Source organism: Protopterus annectens, chromosome 2.part0 (genome assembly GCF_019279795.1).
Source record: "Protopterus annectens isolate FY-2018-M chromosome 2.part0, PAN1.0, whole genome shotgun sequence".
NCBI lineage: Eukaryota > Metazoa > Chordata > Ceratodontiformes > Protopteridae > Protopterus > Protopterus annectens.
In genome coordinates this window covers 1,938,435,912-1,938,463,033 of record NC_056728.1, presented here as the reverse complement: position 1 = coordinate 1,938,463,033, position 27,122 = coordinate 1,938,435,912, and the positions used below count along the sequence as shown (strand labels likewise).

Here is a 27,122-nt window from a genome sequence, read left to right as displayed (position 1 = left end):
TATTGATAAACTAGCCACAAACAAATATACAGTATTGGTTAGTTCAGAGCACACTCAGAAAAAGAGGAGTGGCTATTTTATGGAATAAAAGTATGCCCATTCCTAAAACCATTAAGTCTTATCAGGATGACAAAAGAATGTTTTGTATGGTTACAATACAAATTAATGGGAAGACTTACACTTTAATTAATGTATATTGGATACCTGGAATTGGTATTAATACAGTGAAACATCATCTTGATAAGATCATATCATTCTCTATAGGAGATATTATTTTAGCTGGTGACTTTAATTGTATACTACATGAAAGTGATACTACCACTATAGGAAAGAGAAGAATTACATCTAATGCAAAACATTTAAAGGATTTTGCTAATTCTTATCATTTGAATGATATTAATAATCAGATAGATTCAAAATCATTACCATACACCTTTTTTCTAACAGATACAAAACTTATTAAAAATAGATAGGGTCTTTATTTCTAACCAGATGGTAACAGATTTAATTAATTCCAAAATCATTTCATGTCCTATATCTGATCATAATTCAATTGTTTTGAATTCATGATAAAAATACTCATAATGTTCAGATCAAAAGGATACCAGCATACTTAACTCAACTAAAAGACTATAAAGAATATATACTTTCAGAAGTAAAACATTTTTAGACATAAATAACACTCCTGAAGTCTCTATTGTTTATGTTTGGGATGCCTTAAAATCATATCTATATGGACAAAGTATCAGATGGTATAATAATAAAAGGAAATCTTGGGATAAGGAATTGTTAGATATTCAAAGTAAATTAGACTCTTATAAACATAATAATAAAGAAAATATTATGGACAAGAAAGTTATTGAAGAAATAAACAAACTAAATGAGAAATACAAAGAAATTTTAACTCATAAAGTTAAAATAACTTTAGAGAAATACAAGTTTTTGTCTTATTCAATAAGCCTCAAATACTTACATAGACTTAAAAATAAAACAAAAAGGTTGAATAAACAAAACCATATCAAAGAAATCTTTTCTCTAAGGAAAAAGAAGAATATTTCTAGTATACCAGAAATACTAGATGAATTTAGAAATCACTTTCACAAAATTAACCATAATAATATTAACATGGAACCTAAAGATAAAATAAAGGAGTTTATAACCACAAATATGAATAAAAAGCTTAATAAACAACAGATTAAACTATTGGATAAGAGTATTTCATATACAGAAGTTATTACACAAATAAATAAGCTTAAATCAAACAAAGCACCGGGTAATGATGGTATTATACCAGAGATATATAAAATCCTTTCTAAAAATACATATTCATTAATACATAAGGTTTTTATTTTGGCCCAAACTGAGTTAATAACCCCCCCCATCTTGGCAATATACATTTATTTCGCCAATTTTAAAACCTAATAAAGATCCAACTAGATGTTCTTCATATCGGCCCATCTCATTACTTAATGTTGATTATAAAATGTTTATGAATATCTTTGCTGATAGATTGAAGACAATCATTCCCGGAATTATAGATATAGATCAGACAGGCTTCATTGTAAATAGAAATACTTTTGATAATATAAGAAGAACTTTAACATTAATAGATTTTGCAAATAGGAAAAAGAAAGATTTAACACTTATTAGTCTTGATATAAGTTCAGCATTTGATTCAGTAAGTTGGGACTATCTGTTTACCTTAATGAAGTGCACAAACTTCTCGGATGCATTTGTAAATCTAATTGAAAATTTATACAAAGGAACGTTGGCTTATATTAAGGTAGGAACATATGTTTCACAAAAAATACCCATTCTTAAAGGTACAAAACAAGGATGCCCACTTTCTCCACTATTATTCACTTTAGTAATGGAGCCTTGGGCTAATTTGATCAGAAACAGTACTGACATAGAGGGTTTTGAAATAGATGAAAATACAACATCCAAAATTCAACTTTTTGCAGATGATGTTCTAATTACATCAGCAGGATCTAATTCTTCTGTACAGTCTCTATTTGATAACATGATGAATTTTAAAAGTATTTCTGGTTTAATATTCAATGAAGAAAAAACTAAAATACTACCTATATATACACAAAAAAATATTCTCATTAGTGATTTTACTAAATATGTACCCAATTCAGGTCAGATAACTTATTTAGGTATAATACTATCTAAAGATATTAAATCTGTTATATATAATAATTATAATACCTGTTTTCTTAATATACAAAATCTTTTTAATACCTGAAATAATATGTTTTTTACTATGGAGGAGAGACTTACAATTATTAAAATGATAATATTCCCCAAGATTTTATACTTAATACAATCAATAATACTTCCACCTACAAAAATAATTATCAAGAAACTGAACACACTAATGTTAAATTTCTTATGGGCACCTAATAGACCTAGGATTGCATTAAAGAAACATACTAATAGCTGGTCTCAAGGGGGTATTTATTTTCCAGACTTTAATTTATATACTGTCTCTTCTATTGTAAAAGTTATTACTTTATTAATAGATCAGTCATATGTCACAAAATGGAAAGATTATTGGGAGCTAATTAGTATACACTTCATGAAAATCTCCTTAACACATAAAAATATGATTGTAAATAACTCCATGTTATGGTTACTAAAGGAATTTTGTACTTCACCTATTACACCTAAACATATGGTTTGTTACCCATTAAATATTATTATTAGTTATCGTAACTTTATATTCATGCACCCTAAGTATAGGGAATGGAATTTTATTGTATTTCCTATAATGTATACTCAGGGTATGCTTTTGTCATCTACTTCTGAAGGAACTCATTTAGCTATAGATAATGATCTAAAGTACTGGTATCATTTGATATCTGATAATAAAGTTAAAAATCTAGATTTCTTAAAACAAGAATTTGATCTAAGAGAAACTTGCTGGTTAGAGGTTCAGACCTTTAGACAACATCTCATTAATAAAATAGATTTAATGTCTATAACTGTTAAAGAATCTATTCCAACACTGATTGATTACTTGATATCAAATTTACAACATAAAGTTTCTGATAAAGGTAAACTTTCATACATACATAAAGTTATCAGACAAGAAACTTTTTACAGTGTAGATTCATACTGGAATTATTTCACTTCTATTAATGGGGACCCACCAAATCAACAAGATAAACAATATATATTGGAATCTGCTTATAGAACTACGTCTTCCATTGTCTGGAGACTTTATACATGGAAAATTTTACATAGATCTTTTTATACACCTTTGATGATGAATAAAATAAATAATAAAGATAATCTATGTAAGAGATGTAATGCAGAAATTAATGCTGACTGGGCTCATATGTTTTATGACTGTATAAAATTGAAAGAATACTGGAAGTCAATTAATGAATTTTTGCAGGCTCTTTTACAGATAATTTCATTATTTCTAAATCTCTTATATTATTCAACACACCTGTACCTCAAAGTGTTAAAAAGGTTAAGCTTCCCTTGTTATGGTCTATTCTAGCAGTGGCTAGGAAAATAATAACTAGAAATTGGATTTCAGATACACCTCCTTCGTTCAATGAATTTAAAAATATTATGAATATAGTGTGCCATATGGAAATAAACACAATTAGGACTAGAACAAATAGAAAAACATCTTATTTTATTGTATGGGATAATTTACAAAATTTGTTAAAAAAATTTTAATTTCAATAGCATGGTATTTTAGTTTAATTAGTTGATCTGATTGTAGTGGATGTCTTTGTAAATACTTTAGTTGTTTTGTTGAATATTATAATAATACCTATTTTTAATTACTTGTATAAAATTGTTATGATATTTCTCTTATATGTTAAAACAATAAACCTGTTTTGAAAAAAAAAAGGATTGTATGATGCACTCAAATGATAATTCAATTGGATAATTAAGTAATAGGCCAAGCATAAATTAAAGCAACTGCGAACAGGGTGATTCAACTATTAGGAATATTTTAATTCTGCATGCTAGAAGCTCCATTAAAGATAGATGGTCCTGTGCTCACCTTTGTATATTTCCCTTTGTGTCTCTCATATTTGGAGCAGCTGCCTTATCAGTGCTTTTGTCAGTTCCAGTGTCTTCATGTCATAGCTTGTATCATGTCATTCTGTCAGAGGTTGTATGCTTTGACAATGTCTGCACATCTTTTCTGGAGCCCATTCACCGTGATTCACTTGCCCAGTATGTAGTTCTTCACAGTAAATATGATTCTCTTTGCAATCTCTCCTTTAGAAATTTAGGAGCACCAAAAGTAAAATGAAATGTTTCCATCCATAAAGACTCCATTACCTGGAAATGTGTTGTACTATATTTGATGACATGAACAATCAGCTATAAAACATAACAAAATTATTTGCGAGCCCTAAGTCTTCATTTTTATCATAAATGCATTTTATAGATGCACCTGACAAATTTCTGTGGGATTTCTCACAGAGCTGCATTTTTCATTTCTGTGGTTTGTATTCACTCCCTTCCCCTGTTACACAAAGAGAACCTCCCCATATTCACACCCCTCTTTGTCCACACCCTGCCCTGGTGGCAGCTGTTTTACATGTTCATTAAATACATACTCCCACCACTACAATCTGTTAAAAGATGTAAGTGGTTCCAGTGCAAGACAGAACAACTATACTATTTAGCACACATCCTATATAAAATTGTTAATCTGGAATACTGCCCAAATCTGCAAAAAAAAAAAAAACAAAAAAAAAACTTGCTTTTAAAGACTGGGTATACACACACTGAAACACATAGATTCAGATATTCTGTTAATAAGAGTTGTAGGTAACAGACAAGCTGATGTAACATAGAATCAACTACCTTCTGACAATAGAAAAAAAAGTAGTATACAATAACTGAAAAATAAACTCAATCATTATCTGCTGAATTCTAATTCTTGCAAGTGTTTCAAAAACTATGGATGAGCAGGTAAGCTTTCATCTAGCTAATTAAACCACTTAGTCCAGCGGTATTGCTTTCATATATAAATGTATATATAATGCTGTACATGATTATTTTACTCTTTGCTCTGTTTAGTCTTTTATTTGCCTTGCTTAGAAAGTTAATTTGAAACCCATTTTGAGAAAGAGGCGCTGTTTTAAACCTAAGAAGTAGTACTGTTTGTTCTCTTAGTATATACAAGTGTATCATGTTTTGTTCTTACATGCACGTTCTAGTGCCAGCATCCTTATAACATTATTAGTGTATTTAGTTTCACTTGAAACGCACTTTGGAAAAAGCGTAGTTTCAACTGTGGATGTGACGTCTCTATTTTTCTAATATGTTCAAGTGCATTGAGTTTTATTAATATGAGTATGTTTTACTGCAAGCATTCTAATAATTTTTGCAGAGAATGTAATAATTTTTGCAGAGAATGTGAAATGTATTTTTTAAGAGGCTAGTATTTTAACATTTAATTGTTATTATGTGTATATGCTTTGATAATCTTGAGTAATTGCTATTTTAGAGTATTACGATTGCAATGACATTATGAGCTGCTTCATTACTGACTTTGCACACGTGATGATTTCCATTTGCCAATAGGAATTTGTGTATTAGGATTTAAATGTGTTGTAGTTGTGTTTTAATGAAACGTCTGAGGAAGCCTAATGGTGAAAGCGCTCACGTCTGTTTTAATTAAAAACGTTTTTCCAAGTTTAAACGTTTGCTTCACTGCATTTGCTATTTTCACTTTGGAACTTGTGTGAACATTCAGGCTCTGACATCGCCTCTGCCATAGGACTCTGTTTATGCCGTTGGTGTTTGGTTTTATTTGCCTATATTTTCATCTGCCATTGATCCAGTTTGTAGACCTATGTGCAATCACTTTGTCATGTGCTCTTTTATGTACTTTGATACCATATTAACAAATGAGGTGTCTAATGTTCATGTGTCTTTACTGTTAGCCCTTCTTAAGGAGCCTGGGTCATGGCTGAAAAGGGTCATTTACTTGACTTACAAACTGCAATAAATAAATAAATAAAATATGTTTTGTTGTAATGAGCTACAACTATTACAGTATTTTAATGGCGTGTGACTGATTTTTTTTTTTATCATTTTACATGTATCTGGTTGATGACAAAATTCACAAGTGTGAAATAGGTTATATACATCTGGATGATGACAAGTTTCGTAACTATGAAATGGCTATATCTGGATGATGACAGATTTCATACCTAAGCAACTGATTATGAAGTACTGGCATATGGAATAGATGACGTGCTGATGAATGTGAACTAAAATGGGCAGAAGTGAAATACATTCTGTAGGTGTTAATGTCACATATACTTTGCTTACATAGTTACTTGCTGCCTCTCTTTCATCCTACTTCCCTCTTCTCTTTGCATCTCTTTTCAGAGTTCGTCCCCTTTCTACTCTTCTTCCCTCTACATGCCTCTCACATCTTCCCTCTGTCTTGTCCTCATGGTATCCTTTCTTGCAGTTATTCCCATGTGCCTCTTCTAATGTCTTCGTACCTCTCTATATAATGATAAAAATCTCTGCTAAGCGTAATTCCACTTTTCTATCTATGTTATGACAATGTTAACTGCTTTGTGAACTAAATGTTGTAGTATATCCTGGCATCTATAAATATGTATATGCATTTATTTTGTAGCAAATCCTTGTCCTGTAAATATGTGTTATTAATTTCTTATGTGACCTACTCACCTGGGCTGTGCCTGTAAATGGTCCACTGAGATCAGTGCACTACCCCAGTAAACAAATATAAATAAATACATAAATATGAAATGCAGTGGCAGGTTATGTAGCAATAAAAATATAGAGTTCATATATTTTAGGTGATGTTGGAAAATGTACATGCAAAAGATGTAAATGTGAAATATGTAGATTAAAAGCAGATCTAGATCATAGAGCATACTCCATAAGGCAGTCTGAGCGAGAGAAACAAAGACAGGGATGGAGACAGGCTGAGAGTGATCTGAATGAGCAAAAGACTGATCAGAACGACCAATGCAAGATGATTGCAGAATGACAGAATACACTCAGATGAATATTGCATAGCAGTAGCAAACGGACAGAAAGGAACAGATACTTTCTGGCTGAACAAAGTCTCCCTATTAGAATGTCACCACATGCATGAAAAAAGTACCAAAAGCACAGACTTGTGCTCAAAGAACCAGTCATATTGTTTTCTTTCCCTTTTTTTTTTTTTTTTTTACTTTTCCCCTCCATAGTGCAAGCATGGAGTAGTCTATATAACTATGAGTATATGTACATGTTTCTGAGTTATAATTCTTGATCTAAAAAAAAAAATCGAACAGAACATAAGGAAATTCTATCAAAGCTTTTTAAAGATAGTTGAAAAGGGCCAACCCAGAATGTTTCTGTTGTTATTTACTTATTTATTTATTTACTTATGTTAATAATTTGAGGGCTTCAGTGACCCCAAATTTGGTATGCAGAGGTTAACCCATATCTTCTCACATAAGCACCAAGTAGAATCTACTATACATAACATAATATAATAATACAACTGCAGATCTGCTACAAACTTTATATGTAACTAACAAAAAATATATATATATTTGGATCAAGATCTTTAACCCAGAAATGAAATATGCTCTACCTGTTATGGTGCAGAACTCAGAAACACGATGCCTTAGCCACACAAAATACTGTTAAGTAGTTGTGTAGTAATTCACAAACCACTGGTTTAATGAAACAAGATAACATCAGATAAGCACTTTTGTTCAATGCAGTGACACAACTTCATCAGGCAAATACAGTGTAACAATTCCAACAATAAACATTTCTCTTTGCATCACATGTTCACTGGCAAGCCACACCTCCCTAACATTAATAAACTAGTTAAACACACACACACACACACACACACACACACACATATATATATATATATATATATATATATATATATATATATATATATATATACACCCGAATATATAGATTGTTTTACTTAAAAATTCATCTTTCTCACCTTTTCAATTTCAACATGCAGTAAATAGAATGCAGGTCATTTAGCTCTGGCTGATTATATGCGTTCAACCTTATTTGCCATATTAGTTGTTTCTGCTCCAACCTTAAAGGTATAAGTCCACAGTGATGTATATTTCTTAATTTTGGTGAGGCCTTTGCCATTCTCATAGCTTGCATAGAAATAAACACTTTATAACCATGGCTTAAAATTGAAATGTGTCTTTATCTTATTTTGGGTAATACAGCTACTACAACTTTCTTCCAAGATGCTCATGCTCCCCTCATTTTAAAATAACGTTAAACAAAATCTTCCAGATCTTTATCATTCTCTTCCCTCCTAACATCCAAACTTCAAATGGATAACATTTGTTCCTGGAGACCTCCCTGCAGATTGATTATACATCATCAGTTTCTCACATCTCTTAACTACTGTTTGTTGAGCTTCGTCTTCCTCTAACCTTGGCATAATTACATTTTCCATAAATATCTCCTTTTGTGTTTCTTCTTCATTTTCACATTCATATGTTTTGTACAAGCATTTCCAAAGTGCCTCTAATACTTTTTTAAGACCTCAGGTTATTCTTGTCATAGGTTTTCTAAACTTGGTGATAACCCTTTCTGCTTTCTTGCTCTAGAGTTGTTATAAAACATTACTTGCTTAACAGCAATTTTTCTAAACAAATGCATATCATCCAAATGCTCCCTTATTTTCTAATAAAATTTAAAAAAAATGAAGTGGAAGACAAAATGTACCTTAGCAATCAACAGTCTAAAAACAAAAACATTTTATTACACAAGGAACACAAAAAAGACCACGACGCATATTTATTTGAATGCTTTTGTTCTTTAATCCTTAGAACAGTTTTAGAATTAATAATACACTTTGCAATTCAATTTAAATACATTCACAACAAGATCACATGGCAACAGCTGACATAAATATAAATAAAATGTACTACATTACTTAATATGTTATAGTACACAAATCAATTATCGATATAAAATAAATCATCATTAGTTACTTATGCAAACTATTTGTAACTAAATACTGTTAAAATGTATACTTTATAATCACTGTGCTTTTAATAAGCATTTTATGTTAATTGACTCATTCAGTCCAGGTATATCTGCCACTAACGCTACCTGTCATTTGACTTCCTTACATTATAAAATGGTGTTGATGTTCCTACTAAATGTTTTATTTTAAAATTCAAGAAAAAAAATAACACAGTTGTTTGCATGTTTGGCTAAAGCAATACTGTAATCCTTATTAATAATCACTACTACACATAGAAGCTCTAACAGGTAACTAGATATACTACACATTCAGTATTACATCTACTGCTACTAAACAAACGAAAAAAATATTCAACTGTTTTAAATGAACACGCAGGCCATCAGTAACATTTCTACAATACTTATACATATTACATTTGTAAGTACCCAAAGGACCAGAAACAGTCCCCTGGATTCTCTATAGCCTGCACAGCATGCAAAATTGGTGCAGGAGCTCAAGCACTCAATATGACTGCCGTGCGATAAAGGAACAGCCTTCAGGGGCGTTCACGAGCGCTCCTGCACTAATCCGACATGGGCAAAGCCCCTGTATGCCAATCACCACATTTGCAGGAGAAATCTATACATATGAGATGATTTTGCAATCCAGGAAGCTTGCAACCGTCTGTGCAGGACTAGTGCTATCGGCAGAAATGTACTCAGTTAATAACCGAGTACATTTCTGCAAAATCCAAAACGGACCTGTGACAGCTCCAAATAAAGGCTGCATATCATGTAGTAAGCATGCCAATGGCCATGTATAAGGCCATTGGTATTGCAAACTGTAAAAAAAAATACAAAAATCAACATTAATTTTTTTTTAGATGATCTCGGCTGTTTAAGCATAGGGCAGCAGAGCGCAAATGGGATCGGAGGGGAAAATAAGAAAATAAACCTAAAATAAGCATTCTAACTAAAATCAGTATTCTGCCATGCAAGTCAATGGCAAGCAGAAGACAACGTGGCCAGTGAGTAGTGGTTTCTAATGGGGGAGGCTCAGTGTGAGACATGTAACTATGCATTAGCAGGCAATACTGTGCAAATGAGGGGAAGGTTAGTGAATCCCAGTTTTCTCCAGCATGCGAGTCAGGTCCCAACAGTGTAAGAGTAGGAATAGCTTGGTGCTAGTCTAGGAGTAAGGTGACATAATGGGGGGGGGGGTGTCAGGCATACTGTAAGCAGATTGGAGCCCTGTGGCTCGGGTTTGCTCCTAGCATAGCACAGTTAATCTAGGGGGTGTGTCTAAACCTGACTAGCACTCTTTACAAAGCCTAAGTGGGTGTGCGCACCGCACACCTGGTTTTACAGGAAGAAAAAATAAGTTAATCTAGGAAATAGCAGCAGTGTGCACATTTGAGCACTCTGCACGGCGTGCACACGGGCTTAAACATGAAGGCAACGGGAAGGGAAAACAGCAGTAGGAAGGTAATCAAGGAGAACTAGCTTAGCTGGCAAGTGAAATGTATCAGAATCAGCCAATTACACAGGCAGCAGACCAGCCCAGCCCAGAACACTACTATAAACTATGCAAACACATTCCCCTCTGGTTTTTCCCACTCTACACCACTGGTGTAAACAAGTGGGGAACTCACAACAGCAAAATGATAGAGACTGCAATAGCTATCATACAACAACTTGTGGAAGAGGCTGGAGGTGGTGAGGACATGAATGCTGTCGACCAAACCACAGTGAGGAGATGAAGAAGAGTGGACAGACACAGGGTAACCTACCAGGGGCTATATGAGCTGGTGATAGTGGAGTGCTATAGGGTGGACAGGGACCTCCTACAGCAAATTGTTGAGCTGTGCCGGCCACTCCTCACACACAGAACTAACAGAGGGGAACCCATCCCAGTGGATACCAAGGTATGTGTAGGCCTAAGAATATAGCTACAGGTACCTTCCAAAGGCCAACTGAGGATATGATGGGAATCTCACAGGCATCAGCATCCAGGGTACTCCACCAGTTCCTGGATGCCATGTCAGCACATGTCGGTGAGCACATATATTTCCCCAACACCTGTGAGCCATTGGCCAGCAATATGCAACTGCTCCACCAAATAGAATACCCTGAGATAGTGGGTGCTGTAGACTGCATGCATATATGCATCAAAGTACCACCCGTTGAGCAGGATAGGGTCTACATCGACCGCAAGGGCTTCCCCTCCATCAACTGCAAGGTCATGTGTGATGCCAAGGGCATAATATAGAATGTGTGTGCTGGCTGCCCTGGAAACTATCATGATTTCCACATCTGGCATCTGACGCAGCTGTACCAGAGATTTGTCAATGGGGACATCCCTGACGGTCATCTAGTGGGACACACAGCCCCCCATCATTGCCAAGGCCTGCAAAGGCATAGAGTGACTCACAGCAGGAACAATCTGAGCTTGCCCTAGTAGGCAGAAGGAGGCATGCCCAGTATGCCCTGGCCTTGGCAAAGAGGCAATGCACAGCACATACACTGACACAGGAGGGACCTAGGGAATGACAACTCTCTATGATCCTCACATACAGTAAAATGGATGCCAAACATTACAATACCTGTGCTCAACCATGTGTAGGGAGTGTACTATGTGCATCTGACATAGGCAGCCCTGCAGCACCACCCTCAATACTGGGACACTCACAAGGTAAGTGACTCACACATGCCAGTCAGGGGGGTTCTCATACACAACAACAGTCACAGCCAGCAGGACAGGTGTAGACAAACAAAAACAAAGGCTGTGCTATGGCTTTTGAATGATACCTATGGGTAACCTCCTCCCCAGACCTACACAGACAGATGACAGCAGGTCAGGCAGTGGGATTTCAGTTCTGAAGGGTAGGTACTCTGAAACTAATATGTAGGTAAATAAAAGCTAAGATCTGTAGTACACTGGTATGCCTCGAGGCAGCATGATAGGTAGGACTACAGAATGAAATGGAGTACCTGACATACCAGTACAATCATAGAAAATGTGTACAAGTGTCAGGTGTGCCCCCCCATCCTATGTAGAAATATAGTAACAGTCAGGTGTGCCCCCCATTCCTGTGTAGAAATGTAGAAATAGTCATGTGTGCCCCCCCATCCCATGTAGAAATGTAGTAACAGTCAATGCCATGTGATCGACTGATACCCTGCAGAAACAGTATGCTACTTGTAGGTGTGCAACACATAGGTCAGCACTGCAATACAGACTACCTGGACTTGATCCCCACTTTCAATACAGACGGGCATACCGGGCATGCTCACACACTTAAACACATGAAGGCCCTGTCTACAAACACCAGTGGACCAGACATAACTGGCAGTCACAGATGTTAGTGCAGACACTCCTCAGTATGCACCACACATGCTTTGCACACACAGTGGACAGGAGTACAGACATATATCTAAGGACAACACACTATAATAAGCCAAAGGTAGACTACATAGATGTGTGGAAGAGAGTGAATTTGACAAGGAGTCATCCAGGCCTGTCCCACCCAGCACACAGCCAAAGGGCCAAAACCACTTGACTTTCAGATGTCACTCACTGTAGATACTAGCCACTGGTATCTGTCAGCAGTACAGACTATGTGGTGCACATGCTAGCTGTGCAACATGACTGTACAAGGAAGTTGTCATCTAGCATCTGTATACATGTACCTGTGAAGTATGACCCTGTGTGTGATCACATGTGATGTGTCAACCTCTAGATGAATGGGTTATGGCCCATGCACACCCACTTCCCTCCCCATAGCCCTACTATGACAAGCCTGTTGAGGTCATCCACCGTGAAATACACCTTTGGAAGAGTTGTAATCCAGTAATTTCTGTGGTGCATCTCATAACTGCGTACTGCTGTAGTGTGATAAACCAGTTAGGTAGGACTTCTAATCCCAGACTTGGCAAGTGTATGTGTGTTTGTGTGTGTGTCGGTCTGTGTAGAGAGCAATGCTTTTTAGGGTAGTCACACTCCCTACAACTGAAATGCTAAACTTGGCAAGGCTGCTGATGTCATCCACCTAGAAATATACTTCTGGGAAAATTGTAGCCCAGTAAACTCCGTAGTGCATCCTGTAACTGCGTACTGCTGTAGTATGATAAAATAGTTATGGAGGTGTTTTAATTAGAAACATGGCAAGTGTGTGTGTGTGTGTGTGTGTGTGTGTGTGTGTGTGTGTGTGTGTGTGTGTGTGTGTCTGTCTGTAAAGAGAGCAATGCTTTTTAGGGTAGTCACACCCCCTACAATTAAAATGCTCAACTTTGGCAAGGCTGCTGATGTCATCCACATAGAAATAGACCTCTGGGAAGGTTGTAGCCCAGTAATCTCCATAGTGCATCCTATAACTGCATACTGCTGTAGTGTGATAAAGTAGTTTGGTAGGTATTCTAATCCCAGACATGGCAAGTGTTTGTGTTTGTGTCTGTCTGACATTGTCCATTTAGAGAGCAATGCTTTTTAGGGTAGCCACACCCCCTACAATTCAACTGCTCAACTTTAGCAAGGCTGCTGATGTCATCCACCTAGAAATACACCTCTGGGAAGGTTGTAGTCCAGTAATCTCTGTTGCGTGTGTCATAACTGCGTACTGGTGTAGTTTGATTTATAACTCTGGTAGGGTTCTATTCCCACCCATGGCAGTTCTGGATGTTTTGTGTGTGTTTCAATGTCTGTGTAGACAGCAATGCATTATAGGCTTGTCACACTCAGTACATTTCAAATGCCCTACTTTGGCAATCCTGCTGATGTCATTCATTGTGAAATACACCTTTGGGGAAGGAGTTCTCCAGTAATCTCCATGGTGCGTCCTATAACAGCTCCATGCTGTAGTGTGACTTAAACCTCTTTTAGGAGTTCTATACCCACACATGTCAGTTGCAGATATTTTGTGTGTGTGTCACTGTCAGTGTAGGGTGCAATGCATTTTAGCCTAGCCACACTCACTACAATTCGAATGTCCTACTTTGGCAGTCATGCTGATGTCATCCAATGTGATATACATCTTTGGGGAAGGAGTACTCCAGTAATTTCCATGGTGCGCACTATAACTGTGTAGTGTAATAAGCTAGTTAGGTAGGGGTTCTACTCCCAGACATGACAGGTGTGTGTGTGTGTGTGTGTGTGTGTGTGTGTGTGTGTGTGTGTGTGTGTGTGTGTGTGTGTGTGTGTGTGTGTGTGTATGTGTGTTTGTAACTCATATCCCTTGTGGAGTTGGGTGTAAGTGTGTGTCACTTGTGCCCAATGTACAGTGGGTTTTCAATTTTCTTATATGGTGGCCCTGGTATATATCACAATGTCCACCGTACAGGGATAACAGATGTGAAATAGCCAAGAGGCTGTGGTGCAAATCCATATACATATGACATCAAGGCCAGGCAATCACAGTTAGCAACCCCAGTATTACCCAGATCACACTATCAACCCATGTCTCATACACACACACACACACACACACACACACACACACCTAGGCAACAGCCAATATCTGGGTAGTACACTGCATATTGGCCACTGATAGTAACTATGGAGTGATTACTGTGGGTTACAGAGGGCATGGCACCCTGTCCATCTGTCCAATAGGCACGTACATGCAGACAGTGCACCTTCCCCATGTTCCCCACTGGAAACCTGCAACACCTGTGGTGCCATCACATGTGACCCACAAAGGACATACCATGCCTGAAAACATGCCCTGTATGGACAGATGTCACTGACACCAGGGAATGCCATTAGCATGCTATCAATGCAGGTGCAGGGTAAACCTGCTGTCCATTACCAGTTCCTGCCATAGGTGTCCAAGACTGGCTCAACTGATGATAGTCTGTGTACACAACAAGGGCCAGACACCCCAGGTACAGTTCCACATGTCACTATACATGCATGTGGGAGGTGTGCACATCCCAGACACCGTCCATGTCATGAACTAAGGAACACATACATGGCAAGCAATGCACAGCATTAGCAACATGGAATAGTCATCTGGGTGACTAGATGGTGGTTACAATACCCACCTGTGAGGGCAAATGCAGAAACTGCAGCCCTGAGCTACAATGCAGACCATTGTCATGTGGCCTGCTGCCAAGGTATACCTATCACCTAGCCATGTATAGCCATCTGGCAGAGTCGACCACTACACACCCACACTCCCATGCAGAAATGCACCCATGCATGTCAGTACTGAAACCCTGTGTGTTCGTGTGTGTATAGTATGATGCGTATGATCACATCCACACTCACTACAACCCCCAATGGCATACTGTAGCATGCTGTCTGTTGTCAGACACCTCCCCATACCCTTTGCCCATATAACCTCCGTATGACCCATGTGGTGCATGTGATACCTGCACAGTAATGTGTTGTGGCAATCTCCCTAGTGATGAGTTGTAATGCTGGCCCTACCAAGTGTGTCAATGGGGGTGCGTCCATGTGAGAGTGTGGCTATGTTGACACTGGCACCTGTTCATTCGGACAGGCACATGTACTTCACCTACCGTATAGCTACCATATCCCTGTTGCAGATGTCACTCACCATCACATATATGTTCTGAGGGCTCCACAACAAGTAACATATATGGTGCATCCAATAACTGCATAGAGCTGTGTTAACACTACATAGTCATCAGGGGTTTGATACCCTGAGCTGGTAGATGTGTGACACAAACATGCTTAAGTTTTACTCTCCCACTCCTCCCTGATTTGTCTTTGCCTCTTTCACTCCCTCATTGGTGGATTTGGAGACCTATACCTGATTTGCTTAGGCAGCAGCATGTGTATTTTAGGCAATGCTCATGATCAGCTGATGGCCTCTGCACGAATTGCAGCCCTCCTCTAGCTGATTGCATGTGGAACAGCTGTGGTAACATTCCCATTGCCTATTGATTGGAAACGCACTCCAATATCTAGGAACATCATGCTGGTGTTGGGACTTTTCATTCACTGTGAGCAGGAACCCGATCTGTTGTTTGGCAAACAGCATCACAGATGGATTGGCGATTTACCTCTGACACTGTGGAAACAGGCCAACACACAGAAGGGGGGATGTGCCTGACCTGACAACAAACTGCAAGTGCTGCTCTACTGCATTCAGAGTAATGTTGGTTTAACAGGGTGTGTGCGGATATGATTGTCCTACATGTATTAATACCTGCCATGTCAGTTCTATGTTTATGAGGACTCCCCATCTGTAGGGTCATCTGCAGACTGGGCAGTGTGTAGTGCCTTTGGTTTCATGCGTTACCTACAGATCATGTATCTGTGAACTTCAGAAGGTAGTGTGAGGATTGCTAGATGGTGAAAGCTGTGACAGTTACTGACTTCATATCCCTCATAGGACATATGTTGCGACAAACCCTGTTACAACAGTAAATGCATGATGTTGTCACAGCAACATGTCAATATTGGCCCTGTGTGTGTGTGTGTGCTTCCAGCCACAACTCTGTCAACCTTTGTACATATGCCATACATTAAGAGATGCATATGTACTGTACACCATAATTAGGGTCATCATATCTGATAACAAGCCAGTGATATATCAGACTGCTACACATGTTATGTACAGTAGGGGTTATATTTCATGACATAACCTGGACATTCTGTGGTTGTTTGTACAGTACTGAGGTCTGTGTACATATAGTGAATGTCGACAGGGTGTGTATTGTTAATATGTACCTTGGCCTGTGTACAGACTGTGGTAGATGTTATTGTCCTAGGTCCCATCCTATCTGATGGTACATGCTGCTCCACTGTGTGTTGCCATATTGGTTTACGTTTGTAAGGCCATACACGCACATGTCCCATACCACAGACAGGTATCAGACCACACTGCACAGCGGCCCAGTATATGTAGGGTTAGTGTGTGAGTGGCACATATGAGGATGATGTTGAACAGATAGTCCATATTCTGTAATATTATGCTAGCTTACCATATGTGGCTGTGTTCACACTGGTTGTGTTATGCACTTTCACACAGGTGTATGCTACCCTGTGCTGTGACATGCCTGTAGAGCCTGCTATATATGCAGGTACATGTGCATTCCCTCATAGGAGATGTAGGCCAGTGTTAAGTCAGTCTGCCTGTAGCCTGCACAGTGCTTTATTGCATGCCTAGCAGCTTAGTGTACTTACCCAGTGAGATGTCATGTCCAGATACTTGCCAGATGTATTGCTGCCAGACCTCCCTTAACAGTCATGTATGTCAGACAGAGCGGTGGGATGCTGTACAGATGTATGTCAATATCTAGTGGGTAGTATGTGGCCATGGCACCTCTGTCCCAGCAGTTATTATGTTTCAGGACAGACAGGGGTGTCTGAATGCATAACCTATGGGGGCGAATGTATACCAAATTGTTATGTGTTATACCCATCTACATGGCTGTTAACATCCATATTGTCAGGCTTGGTCCACATGTTCTGCACTAAGGAGTTCTGTGTATACCTCTGGACTGTACAGAGTGTGTCAGAATGTCCACACCTATTGGCCAATATCTCTGCTGTAGTCCACAGGAGAATGGAAATTTAAACCATACTTTCTGCGGATTTTTCAAAATTGTTACTAATTTGGAGCCAGGCCTGAATCCCCCTAACAAAATGTAGATACATTTTTTTACTTTTGTTGTCCTGCAACCAAACTAACATACAAGTTTTCATAAATCCCAGAAATACTGCAGAAAAACATAACAATAAATAAATAAAACTCATAACAGTTTGCTTGCTCTTTAACACCGAACTCCGTAAATATAACCCATATACAATGGATATCCCATCATGATCAGCAGCCATTTACTATACTCCCCCAAAACAAATTCGGATCATACTCATTTGTCCAGTGCATCTGATGAAGAAATCACCAGAAACCACTCCATCTCCCACAAACACACAATCACCTCCATCTCTCCGACACTCACACAAGCAACAATTAACATGATGACCCGGCAGATGTAGAGCACATTGAATATTTTGCCATATTATATTAGAACTCTATTGCTAAACTATCCCAAAAGCTCCGTAACACTAGTAGTCCACAGAAGTTCCGCAACAATGTTAGGACCCACGGCCTCCTGTCAAGAAATTCAACAGACTGAAAAGCCCTCCCCGTTATTCATTTTTTTTAAATATATATATATATATAGCATACTTACTGAATACGAACCATAACGCACCACCAAACCCACAACCTCCCCCTCAGCATGCATGTACGGCAACTAACTACTGCTGGCTGCATATCTCGGCCTGCAAAAACCTGGCACTGCCCCTGGAGACAGCTATCTAATGACACCATGTTGTGATCGCTACTCTTCCACCACCACTAACATGTGCTATGGAGAACATTCTCACCCAATCCAACATGAAGGCAAACAAAGCTTGAAACCCTGCACCACTCTAAAGGGAGACTGCCAGTCTGCCACAGTAGGCCTGTCATGGTAGCCATTAAGCCCTGAGACTCCTCTCAAGTGACCAGAAACCCGGCAGCAACACTTACAAATCTTCTGCTTGTGTATGTCACTGCAGTAGCTGAATGGTTCAAATGGGCTATGTTCCTTTATCATAGAGCCCCAGAGTGAAAACTTCCAAAACAGAAAAATGTACATCTATTGAAACACAGAAAAATCTGACTTTATAGTGACAAAAACCGACCTATTTAAATGCGCTTCAGAAAATAACATACATTTTAAAAATTCTATCAGCATCCACACTGTGTCTAAGTGGCAGGATGCTGCAAAAATCCAAACAGTGGAAACCATGGACAACAGCCAGAGACTCCCACTTCCCCCCTCGCAGCCTTTACTGCTTAATGCATATGCATGGCACCCAAGACTTGCTTGCCTCACATCTTGGCGTATGGATATACAAAGAGACAGGAAGGTACAATTCCCAACCTATGAGACCCACATCTCCCTGTAAACTCTCACAGAACTGTAATACAAAGCTGAATCACAACCTCAAGAACCCCATCAACAACCCACACTCCTGCAACAAACACCATATTCCAGCCCACAGATTACATACCGTACATGCCTCTACACTGTTCGGTCTAGCAGACTAGCCCACTCGCTACTGTATAAATTTCACTTCTTTAAGGAGCAAGTGAGTTAGTTAGGCTCTCTAGCCAAGGAACTAATTAATTGTATGGTTCTCATCTAGGTGGGAAGATGACTTTCTCCAATCCCTCAAAAGAGTCATTGGGGTAAAGGAAGTGGAACCATGGACAAGACCAGCAGGATGAGAAAAAAACTACATGATATACACTAACAAATGACATACAACTCCAGCAATCTAGCTGCTAAACTGATACGTCACATCTTTCTCACACCTAAAGTTCATTTTGCCAACAATTACCATGCCCATGTGCAAAATGGGAAAAGGAGTTGAGGATGCCCCCCCCCCCAAAAAAAAATACATACATCTATAACAATTACTCACCTCCACCACCTGCCTACCATTATTAAACCAAGGCCTACCTTACCCCAGTATACCTAGGTCGTCTCAGACATAAACCTGCCATCTAGCAAGTTCATGACAAAATGTGATTACTTACCCAGCTATACTTGTCAAAACCCCCTAAACCCTTCCCCACCCTTACCTCATTTCCTTCCAATCATTCCTCTTTCCATTTAACCCTTCCATCTCTCCAACCCACTTAGCTTCACTTAATATATTTATCTAACCCTTTTCTGAAGATGTCAAGGGACAATTTGGTTTGTTTCCAAACCTCATATGTGATTATATTCATATTCCTAGAATTAATTTTGAATTTTGTAACATATTTTACCAGAAGTACCACATCAATGCAAAAGCACTCATATGTCCTCATCTACTTACTTGTTATTTTCTCGAGTCATTTATTATCCTACTGAAACGTGTTCTGAATATAAGTAGACCTGCCTGTCAAAATAGCAGGATATCAGAAATATTTAAAAATGAGTAACAGGATAAACCACACCTCTATGTCCTTTTTCTCTTGAAATATACCATATCTCCTTTGCCATTGTTAAATGTATTTGAAATGCAAGTGTTTATAGGCAATAATATACTCCAAATGTAGCAATTATCAAAAATGTATTTCTGCGTTTCTTAAATTATTTTAGAAGATACCATCTTCATTTACTAATTTGTGAAAGTATTTGAGATTTTACTAAACAAAATCACAGTTAAATCCAATAGACAATTCAAAATGGTGAACAAAATATGTCTGCATTTTGTCTGCATTTTGTATTTTGTTTATGAAACCACATCCACACAAATGATCACAAACTTCTTGACAACTTAAAAGATTATGCGTTACCTGTTAAGATGTCATTACATTTAAAATTAGTTATTTGTCACTAGAGAACCTTTGGTATTTATAAATCAGTAGATCACAGTGTTGTGTTTAAAATCCAAAATATATTAAAAAAATTACACCAGAAATGTGTTTGAAGGTGTAGCTCAAAGTACTGCTCAGATTTGTGCAGTACAGATTTCAAGTTGCGAAAAATAAACTACAAAGGATATTTTTTTCACTGGTGGGTTTTCACTGTTTATCTAATGTAGCTTTAAGTCTAATGATTGCAAATGAGTTTACATCACGGTTTATCATCTAGATGTCCTTAAGCAATGCTACAATTAACATGATTACAAGCTCTGTCTTACCTGTTTATGTGACTATTTGTGACATAGTAGGTAACTGCACACTTCATGTACAAGACAGTACACCTGGTAGATTGATAAACAGATGCAGTGCAGCAAAACAAAATTAGTCCAAAGCTCACTGGAAGGTATTTAAAAAGTAATGGACTTACCTTGATAAACAAAGTGGAATCCTCTAGCAGATGTACTGCTGCCAGCACTGAATTTAAGTAGAACCTGATGGGAACTGGCCAGAGGCAATGTTTCACCTACAGGGACGAAAATAACATGAAATACATGAAAAGAGAAAGGACCTGTGCTTGTGCTGGGATGTGTTTATTGAGCAAAAGCAATATGGGTAAAGTGTGTGTGAATGAATCAATACTTATTCATAGTCTGTCCAAACTTATTTTAAATCAGATAGTTCTTATATTTACAGCATGAATTCAACATTTGTATTTTGCTTTTCAGTTCAAATTAATCCTTTACCTAACTTAAAGTTTAGAGAAGTAAATTACTCTATAGCTAGCAAATACTGCCCACACAGACATCATGCTGTCATGTGGGCTTAAACTCTTTTGATTTTAATAAGACAAGACACATTTCAGACTAAAGTATGACAGTTTTTTCCTCAAGAGTTGAATACATGTTCACCTTTTTCCTAGTACAACTGCTTCTAACATTAAGCAACTTTCATTTTCTTAACAATAAATAAATATATAACAATAAAAAAGAAGGACTATGGAGATTCGATCTTTTAAGAAGCTAAACGGGAAAAAATTCACACTGTCCTGTTTTTCAAGATAAAATAAATCAGCAAGCTTAAATCCTTTCTAATTGACATACAAATAAACCAGCTCCTAAAACATAAAAAGGTTCCAATTAATTTCCATTATATACATTTTAGCAGTAAACCTTTATTTTAAATGTTTTAAAAGCTTTTCTCTCTCTCTTTTCCATCTGTCTGTCTGTCTGCTTGTCTCTCTCTTTCTCTCTCACTCTCATACACTCCCTCCCTCACACACACACACACACACACACACACACACACACACACACACACACACACACACACACACACACACACACACACACACACACACACACAGAGCACTCAGGCAACACATTAAAGCTGGCGTTATTCACAGAATGGTTGTAACTTCACAATGTGTCTTTTTCTTCCAAGTGTAAACTGTTTAGGCATGTTGGGATGTCAGCATGAAATTTTCTGTGTTAAAATAGCTTTCAAACATTTGGTGCTTCATTGGTCTCTATTGACATGATGTGTTCCTTAAAAACTGAAAATAAAACAAAATAAAATATGTAATAAGATAAAAACACAAAATAATTTGAAAATGACCAAAGGTTTTAGTATACACAGTTGCTTATGTGACTTTATTCAATAAATAGAGTGTATACTGGAACCTTTGGTCATTTTTGAGCTCTTTTGTGTTTTTATTTTAGTACATTTATTCTTCTGGGGACTCAAACTCTAGCAACTAACTGCTTGTGGTGTTTTGTTTGAAAATAAAATATGCGCTGGCTGGAAATAAAATAGTAATAATAAAGGATTTATCAAAATATTGTTGTGTCTCAGAATATATGAAATTAAAGATACATAATAAAAGTAGGTGTAACAATAGATGCTGTATTTGTCTGGCACTCAGTTGATCCAGGCTGCTATCGGAAGGCTTGCATGGGGATCTGCATCAGAAATGTCTGGAATGTTATGCCGTACAATTCAGCAGCAAAAGATATATTGGGATTGGGATTTTTTTTTATATCTTCCTCCACCTATTATATACATTTATGATACTTTGTCTGGAACATTCTACCATCCATAAACTTGGTGTATCATGAATGAGCAACACGTAATGCATCCTGCCAGATAACTAAAAGAAATTATCCAAATGTCACTTCCATGCTATTCACATTAAATTAGAAATCAAAGTCACTATTTATTTTTGTTTTCTGGAGGAAAACATCTTATTTGCAAATGCTGAAATGTTAACCACTGCATATTTAAAATCTTCAAAATCAGAAAAAGCTGTCATCAACTGCGAGTTACAACACTGACTTCTGTGGTGATATGCAAAGTTCTTCCAAGATCTGACAAGTATTTTGTTATCTCTATACTTTGATCATCTCTTTCAAGCTTTCTTTCAAACTGTATTGTTTGTTTTATATCTCTGCTGCTTATTGGCACAATATTTAGTCACAGATTACATTACTTTTTGAATGTCATTGCATTTTGAAGGCAAATTCAGGTTACCAACAGTCATTACTTTTACCAGAAGTTACTTTTAGTACTATTTTATATCAGTTTAAGTACTTGTAGGTGTAAGCCAATACTGCTTATTTCATTACCACTTATTACTGTATTCATATATTTATAAAAAAAAAAAAAAAATTTTTTACATATATTTTCATGCTATTATTATTGTTGAGACCTGTCATAATTTTTGCATTATTTGTATATTTGTTATAATTTGATCTGTTATGACTTTTTATATGTCTTTCTTGGAGCTTTTCTCCCCGGGCCTCTACTGAAAATGGACATGTATCCAGTTAGTCTAGCCTGGTCAACAAATGTAAAATAAAAATAAATAAATAAAAGTATTCAGTTACAGCTACTGACTCATTGTTCTATATTTAACACTTTATTTTCTGTCTGCTAGTCAGGTAAAGAACCATTTAAATTATTTATTATATAATAAATTATAGTCATACTTGTACCTGATAGATTTCAGTTTGTGTTTTTTTATGAAAAGGAGTGGCCTTTACATCTAACCTCTTAAAAATGCAAAAGTCAGCTGCTGCCTATTTAGTGCCTTAAGCAGCGCTTAAAAGTGTGCATGTTTCAGGCAATACCTCATGATTTCTCTTTATTTACCTTGCTTACTCTAAATATTATCTTTACCAATCTGCTTAGTGTCTAAGCACAATAATAAATCTGAGGTTGAAACAAGATGAAGCTAACTATTCTGTAAGGAAATTTAATTTGTGATAAAGGGTTAAAAGGATGAAAGGAGACAAACTTGCTTTTCACACCTTTGAAAAGTAATCAGCATAGTACACATTGTCATTCAGGACACATCATTTATAAAATAAAGCTAACACATCCAAGATAATAAGCTATAATCTTTGTAAAATGCATCTAGACTGTTGAGACAACAAGATAATGTCAATAATTTGAAGATCTGACTCTCGCAGAATACATCTGATGATAGACCCACTAGTAAAGACACCACTACATAACTAGAAAACACAATGCATAATAGAAACTCATAACAGGCAATTAATGTAAGACTTTACAGTATCAAAAATAAAAGAAAAGTAGAAAGTATGTTCCTTTTGTTGCATCAAAATGGCTGAGCCACAACTGCATATTTGTCAAAAGAGTCTCATGCAACTACTGCAAGAATAATTAACAGGAACAACATTCCCTTGATCTTTTATCAAAAACTCTGGTAAAAAACATGACCTCATGCTAACCATGCCAATCATCACATTTTGAGTACCTTATCTTTGATATCAAAATGATCTGTGAGAACATTTCAGTATTACAGCAAAATGAAGTATCTCGTCATACCTCTCAGCAATAATGTTAATTACTGTGAAGTTCAAAGCATTAAGTAAATTCATGATGAGTGAGGAGGAGAAATATGGAACCCAAGCAAATTAAAAAAATACCACCTACAACTGTAGATTCAGATGTAAAGCTGCTTTGAGCAGGATGTGTCAAGAAGGAAGGCAGATAATATTCTGCTATGCTTCTCAACCCCCTACTAGGTAAGATAACAAAAGAGCATTGAATTTTCAGAAAGGTAAATCTGACCACTAGGTTGGAAAATTTCCAGTCTCTGCCTTCTTTTGAAAATGAGTAATACGTTTCTATACTGAGAGGAAAAGAGAACAAGAAAGCTGAACCTACTAAATTGAAGAAGCAGTTCAGCACAGATGATTAAAGCTAAAAATGACAAATTAAGCTTCTTCTGTACTCCTGGGTTTGATAGGCTAGTCTCTAGTTATCTTCTGTTTGACTTTTCCAAAGAACTGCTTATTTATTTATTTATTTATTTATTTATTTATTTATTTATTTATTTATTAGCTTTGCTGACGTGATAGGTAAGCTGGTACACAGATCACTTTCAGCCTTGACAATGGCCAGTTATGCATTCAAAAGCTTAAATAGACCGTTACAATTCAAAGAGTGGGACAGTTCTTTCTGAGAATAACAAAAGATAAATTTAGATGCCAATGGCACAGTATGAATATGTTATTTGTATAGTCCAACAAGGGAGTCTTGTGGAAGACTGTTTTCAGATCACCCACAAAACAACAACATTTAGTACAATACTCAGTATACACATACAAAAGGACAAACAGGCTGTTCAATCAACTTAATTTATTCCAGGTGTATATCTAATACCTCAGCCATTCACTTTCACAAGATAATTTAACTCCACCAAATGTGAACTTTATACAGGTTTGGCCCAGTTAACAAGCAATTATACAATTAAATAACAATTAACTAACAATGACATAAAAAAACTTTATATGATATTTTAAACTTTTAAATAGCACTCTAAGTATAACATTTTTTAAATCACATATTTGAATTTGCTAATCCTATCTTTTTCATTTACTTTAACTAGCTCCAAGTTAAATTAACTTCCAAATTTAAGCTACTGGGATATACAGTTTTATAATTTAGTATAATTTTGCATTCTAATTAATTTAGTTTCCTAAAAAATGTCACCCCCTCTAACTAAATAGGTTTGAGCCAACACAGTAAAGACGAAACAGCTATCTGATGCTTGATAAACATTATAAAAATGTTCTGCTACAGGGATTTTTAAATTACAATTGCTAATATCCCACAGATGTTCCAACATATGTATCTTCACTTTCCTCTTTGTCTGCCCCACATACAACTTTGCTGTATTACAATCACATTAAATATTTATGACATTAAATTACTGGAAAAATATCTCAGTTTGAACATTACTCCAAGGGGGGGGGGGGGTTACAGGTCAACCATTTGCCTGCTGAAGAGTTTAATGAAGATGATATGGATTAGCTGGAGGAATGGAAGCAGGTGTCTTTGCAGTGCACTTTGGGTGGGCTCCAGAAACTAATGAAATGAAAATTAAGGTTGCACAAGAAGATACAACATGAGATTATCCAGCTGCAGAGCAGTTTGTTAAATGAGATTCTGGAACCGAGATGTTCTAATAAAATTATGGATTTGCAATTAAAAATTGAGTAAGTGGAATCTGAGAACCTTAATCAGGAAAAGAAAAAAAAAATGAATAGGGACATCCAGGATTTCAGCCTTATCTATTCCTGCCACTATAACATTATTCTATAACTCTCCTCCAATAACCCACTTTGCTGAATTAGTAAATTCATTCCTCACTCCCTTCTTAGTATCTTATTCCCAAAGAACTATCACTGAGTATGGTCTTTACAACATTCCTTCTTCAGTGAGCTCATGTCTTCCACCTTGTATATACCAACTATTTCTTTCACTATGACTGTAATTACTTCTTCATGTACATATATTTAATAATTTTCTTATTTCTCAGTGTTATATTTTTTATAACCTATATACATCATTGTAGAGGTACATTCCTACCCAATATACTTATGGTGAATATCAATCACTTTCCCTTAGTAATAGTATTGCATTTTGCCTTGTTAAACTCAGTAGTCACAGTCTGTATAATTTTAGTTCTGTATAATTCAAGTTGTCAAAGAAAATCTTCATGTATATGTATTTTAGATATTTTTTTGGACTTTTGTTCTGTCTTGAGTTATTTAGTTTAAAGTGGAGCTTATCTCCCCATGCCTCTACTGAAAATGGACATGTATCCAGTTAAACTAGCTTGGTCAACAAATGTAAAATAAAAATAAAAAAAAAAACATAAATAAAATAAATCATGGCATGTAAGGTCAAGGGTTAGACATTTAGAAGGCCATTCTTACACTATGTGTGATTCTTCACTATCTGTTGAAATGACTTCAAGCAAAAAGAGCATTTCCTTTAAAATGTACAAATAATAAACAACAAACTTTTGTTGGAGCAACTAGAAACTAATGGGAATAGTGGCCCATCCCACCCAAATGGCAGGGAATGAAAAGGTCAGAGTAGAGGCAGACAAAATTAATTTTATTTCCCGGAATTGTTGGACAATTTTGGGACTTTAATTTGGAAGACACCAGTAAGTTTAATGAGTTGAATTATTTCAATATCATTAATTTTTCAAATCTTAATATTTCAGATGTGGTTAAATTGTTTTGTTGTGAGTTACAAACTTTATACCTGCCAAATTACCTGCATTTGCTGAGATTTTGATAGATTATAAGTGATTTTGTAGAAAGGTACATTTACATGTATTTTTGTGGTACAAATGATAAGCAGGATGCTAATATGAATACAGAAATTTTGAATGATAGTAATTCTCTCTTAAACTTGGCCATTACTTCACATGTTTGTGGG

The 27,122-nt window shown here is 36.6% G+C and overlaps 1 protein-coding gene across 1 annotated transcript in view; it reads right to left on the bottom strand.

Moving 5' to 3' along the window:
* Positions 1-27,122, bottom strand: part of LOC122792903 (CUB and sushi domain-containing protein 1-like) — a 4,548,980-nt gene that overhangs the window by 3,155,512 nt on the left and 1,366,346 nt on the right. Inside the window, exon 22 of the mRNA XM_044060461.1 lies at positions 20,791-20,886. Within this exon, the coding sequence (XP_043916396.1) occupies positions 20,791-20,886 (96 nt within the window). The remainder of the gene's footprint in view (positions 1-20,790; positions 20,887-27,122) is intronic.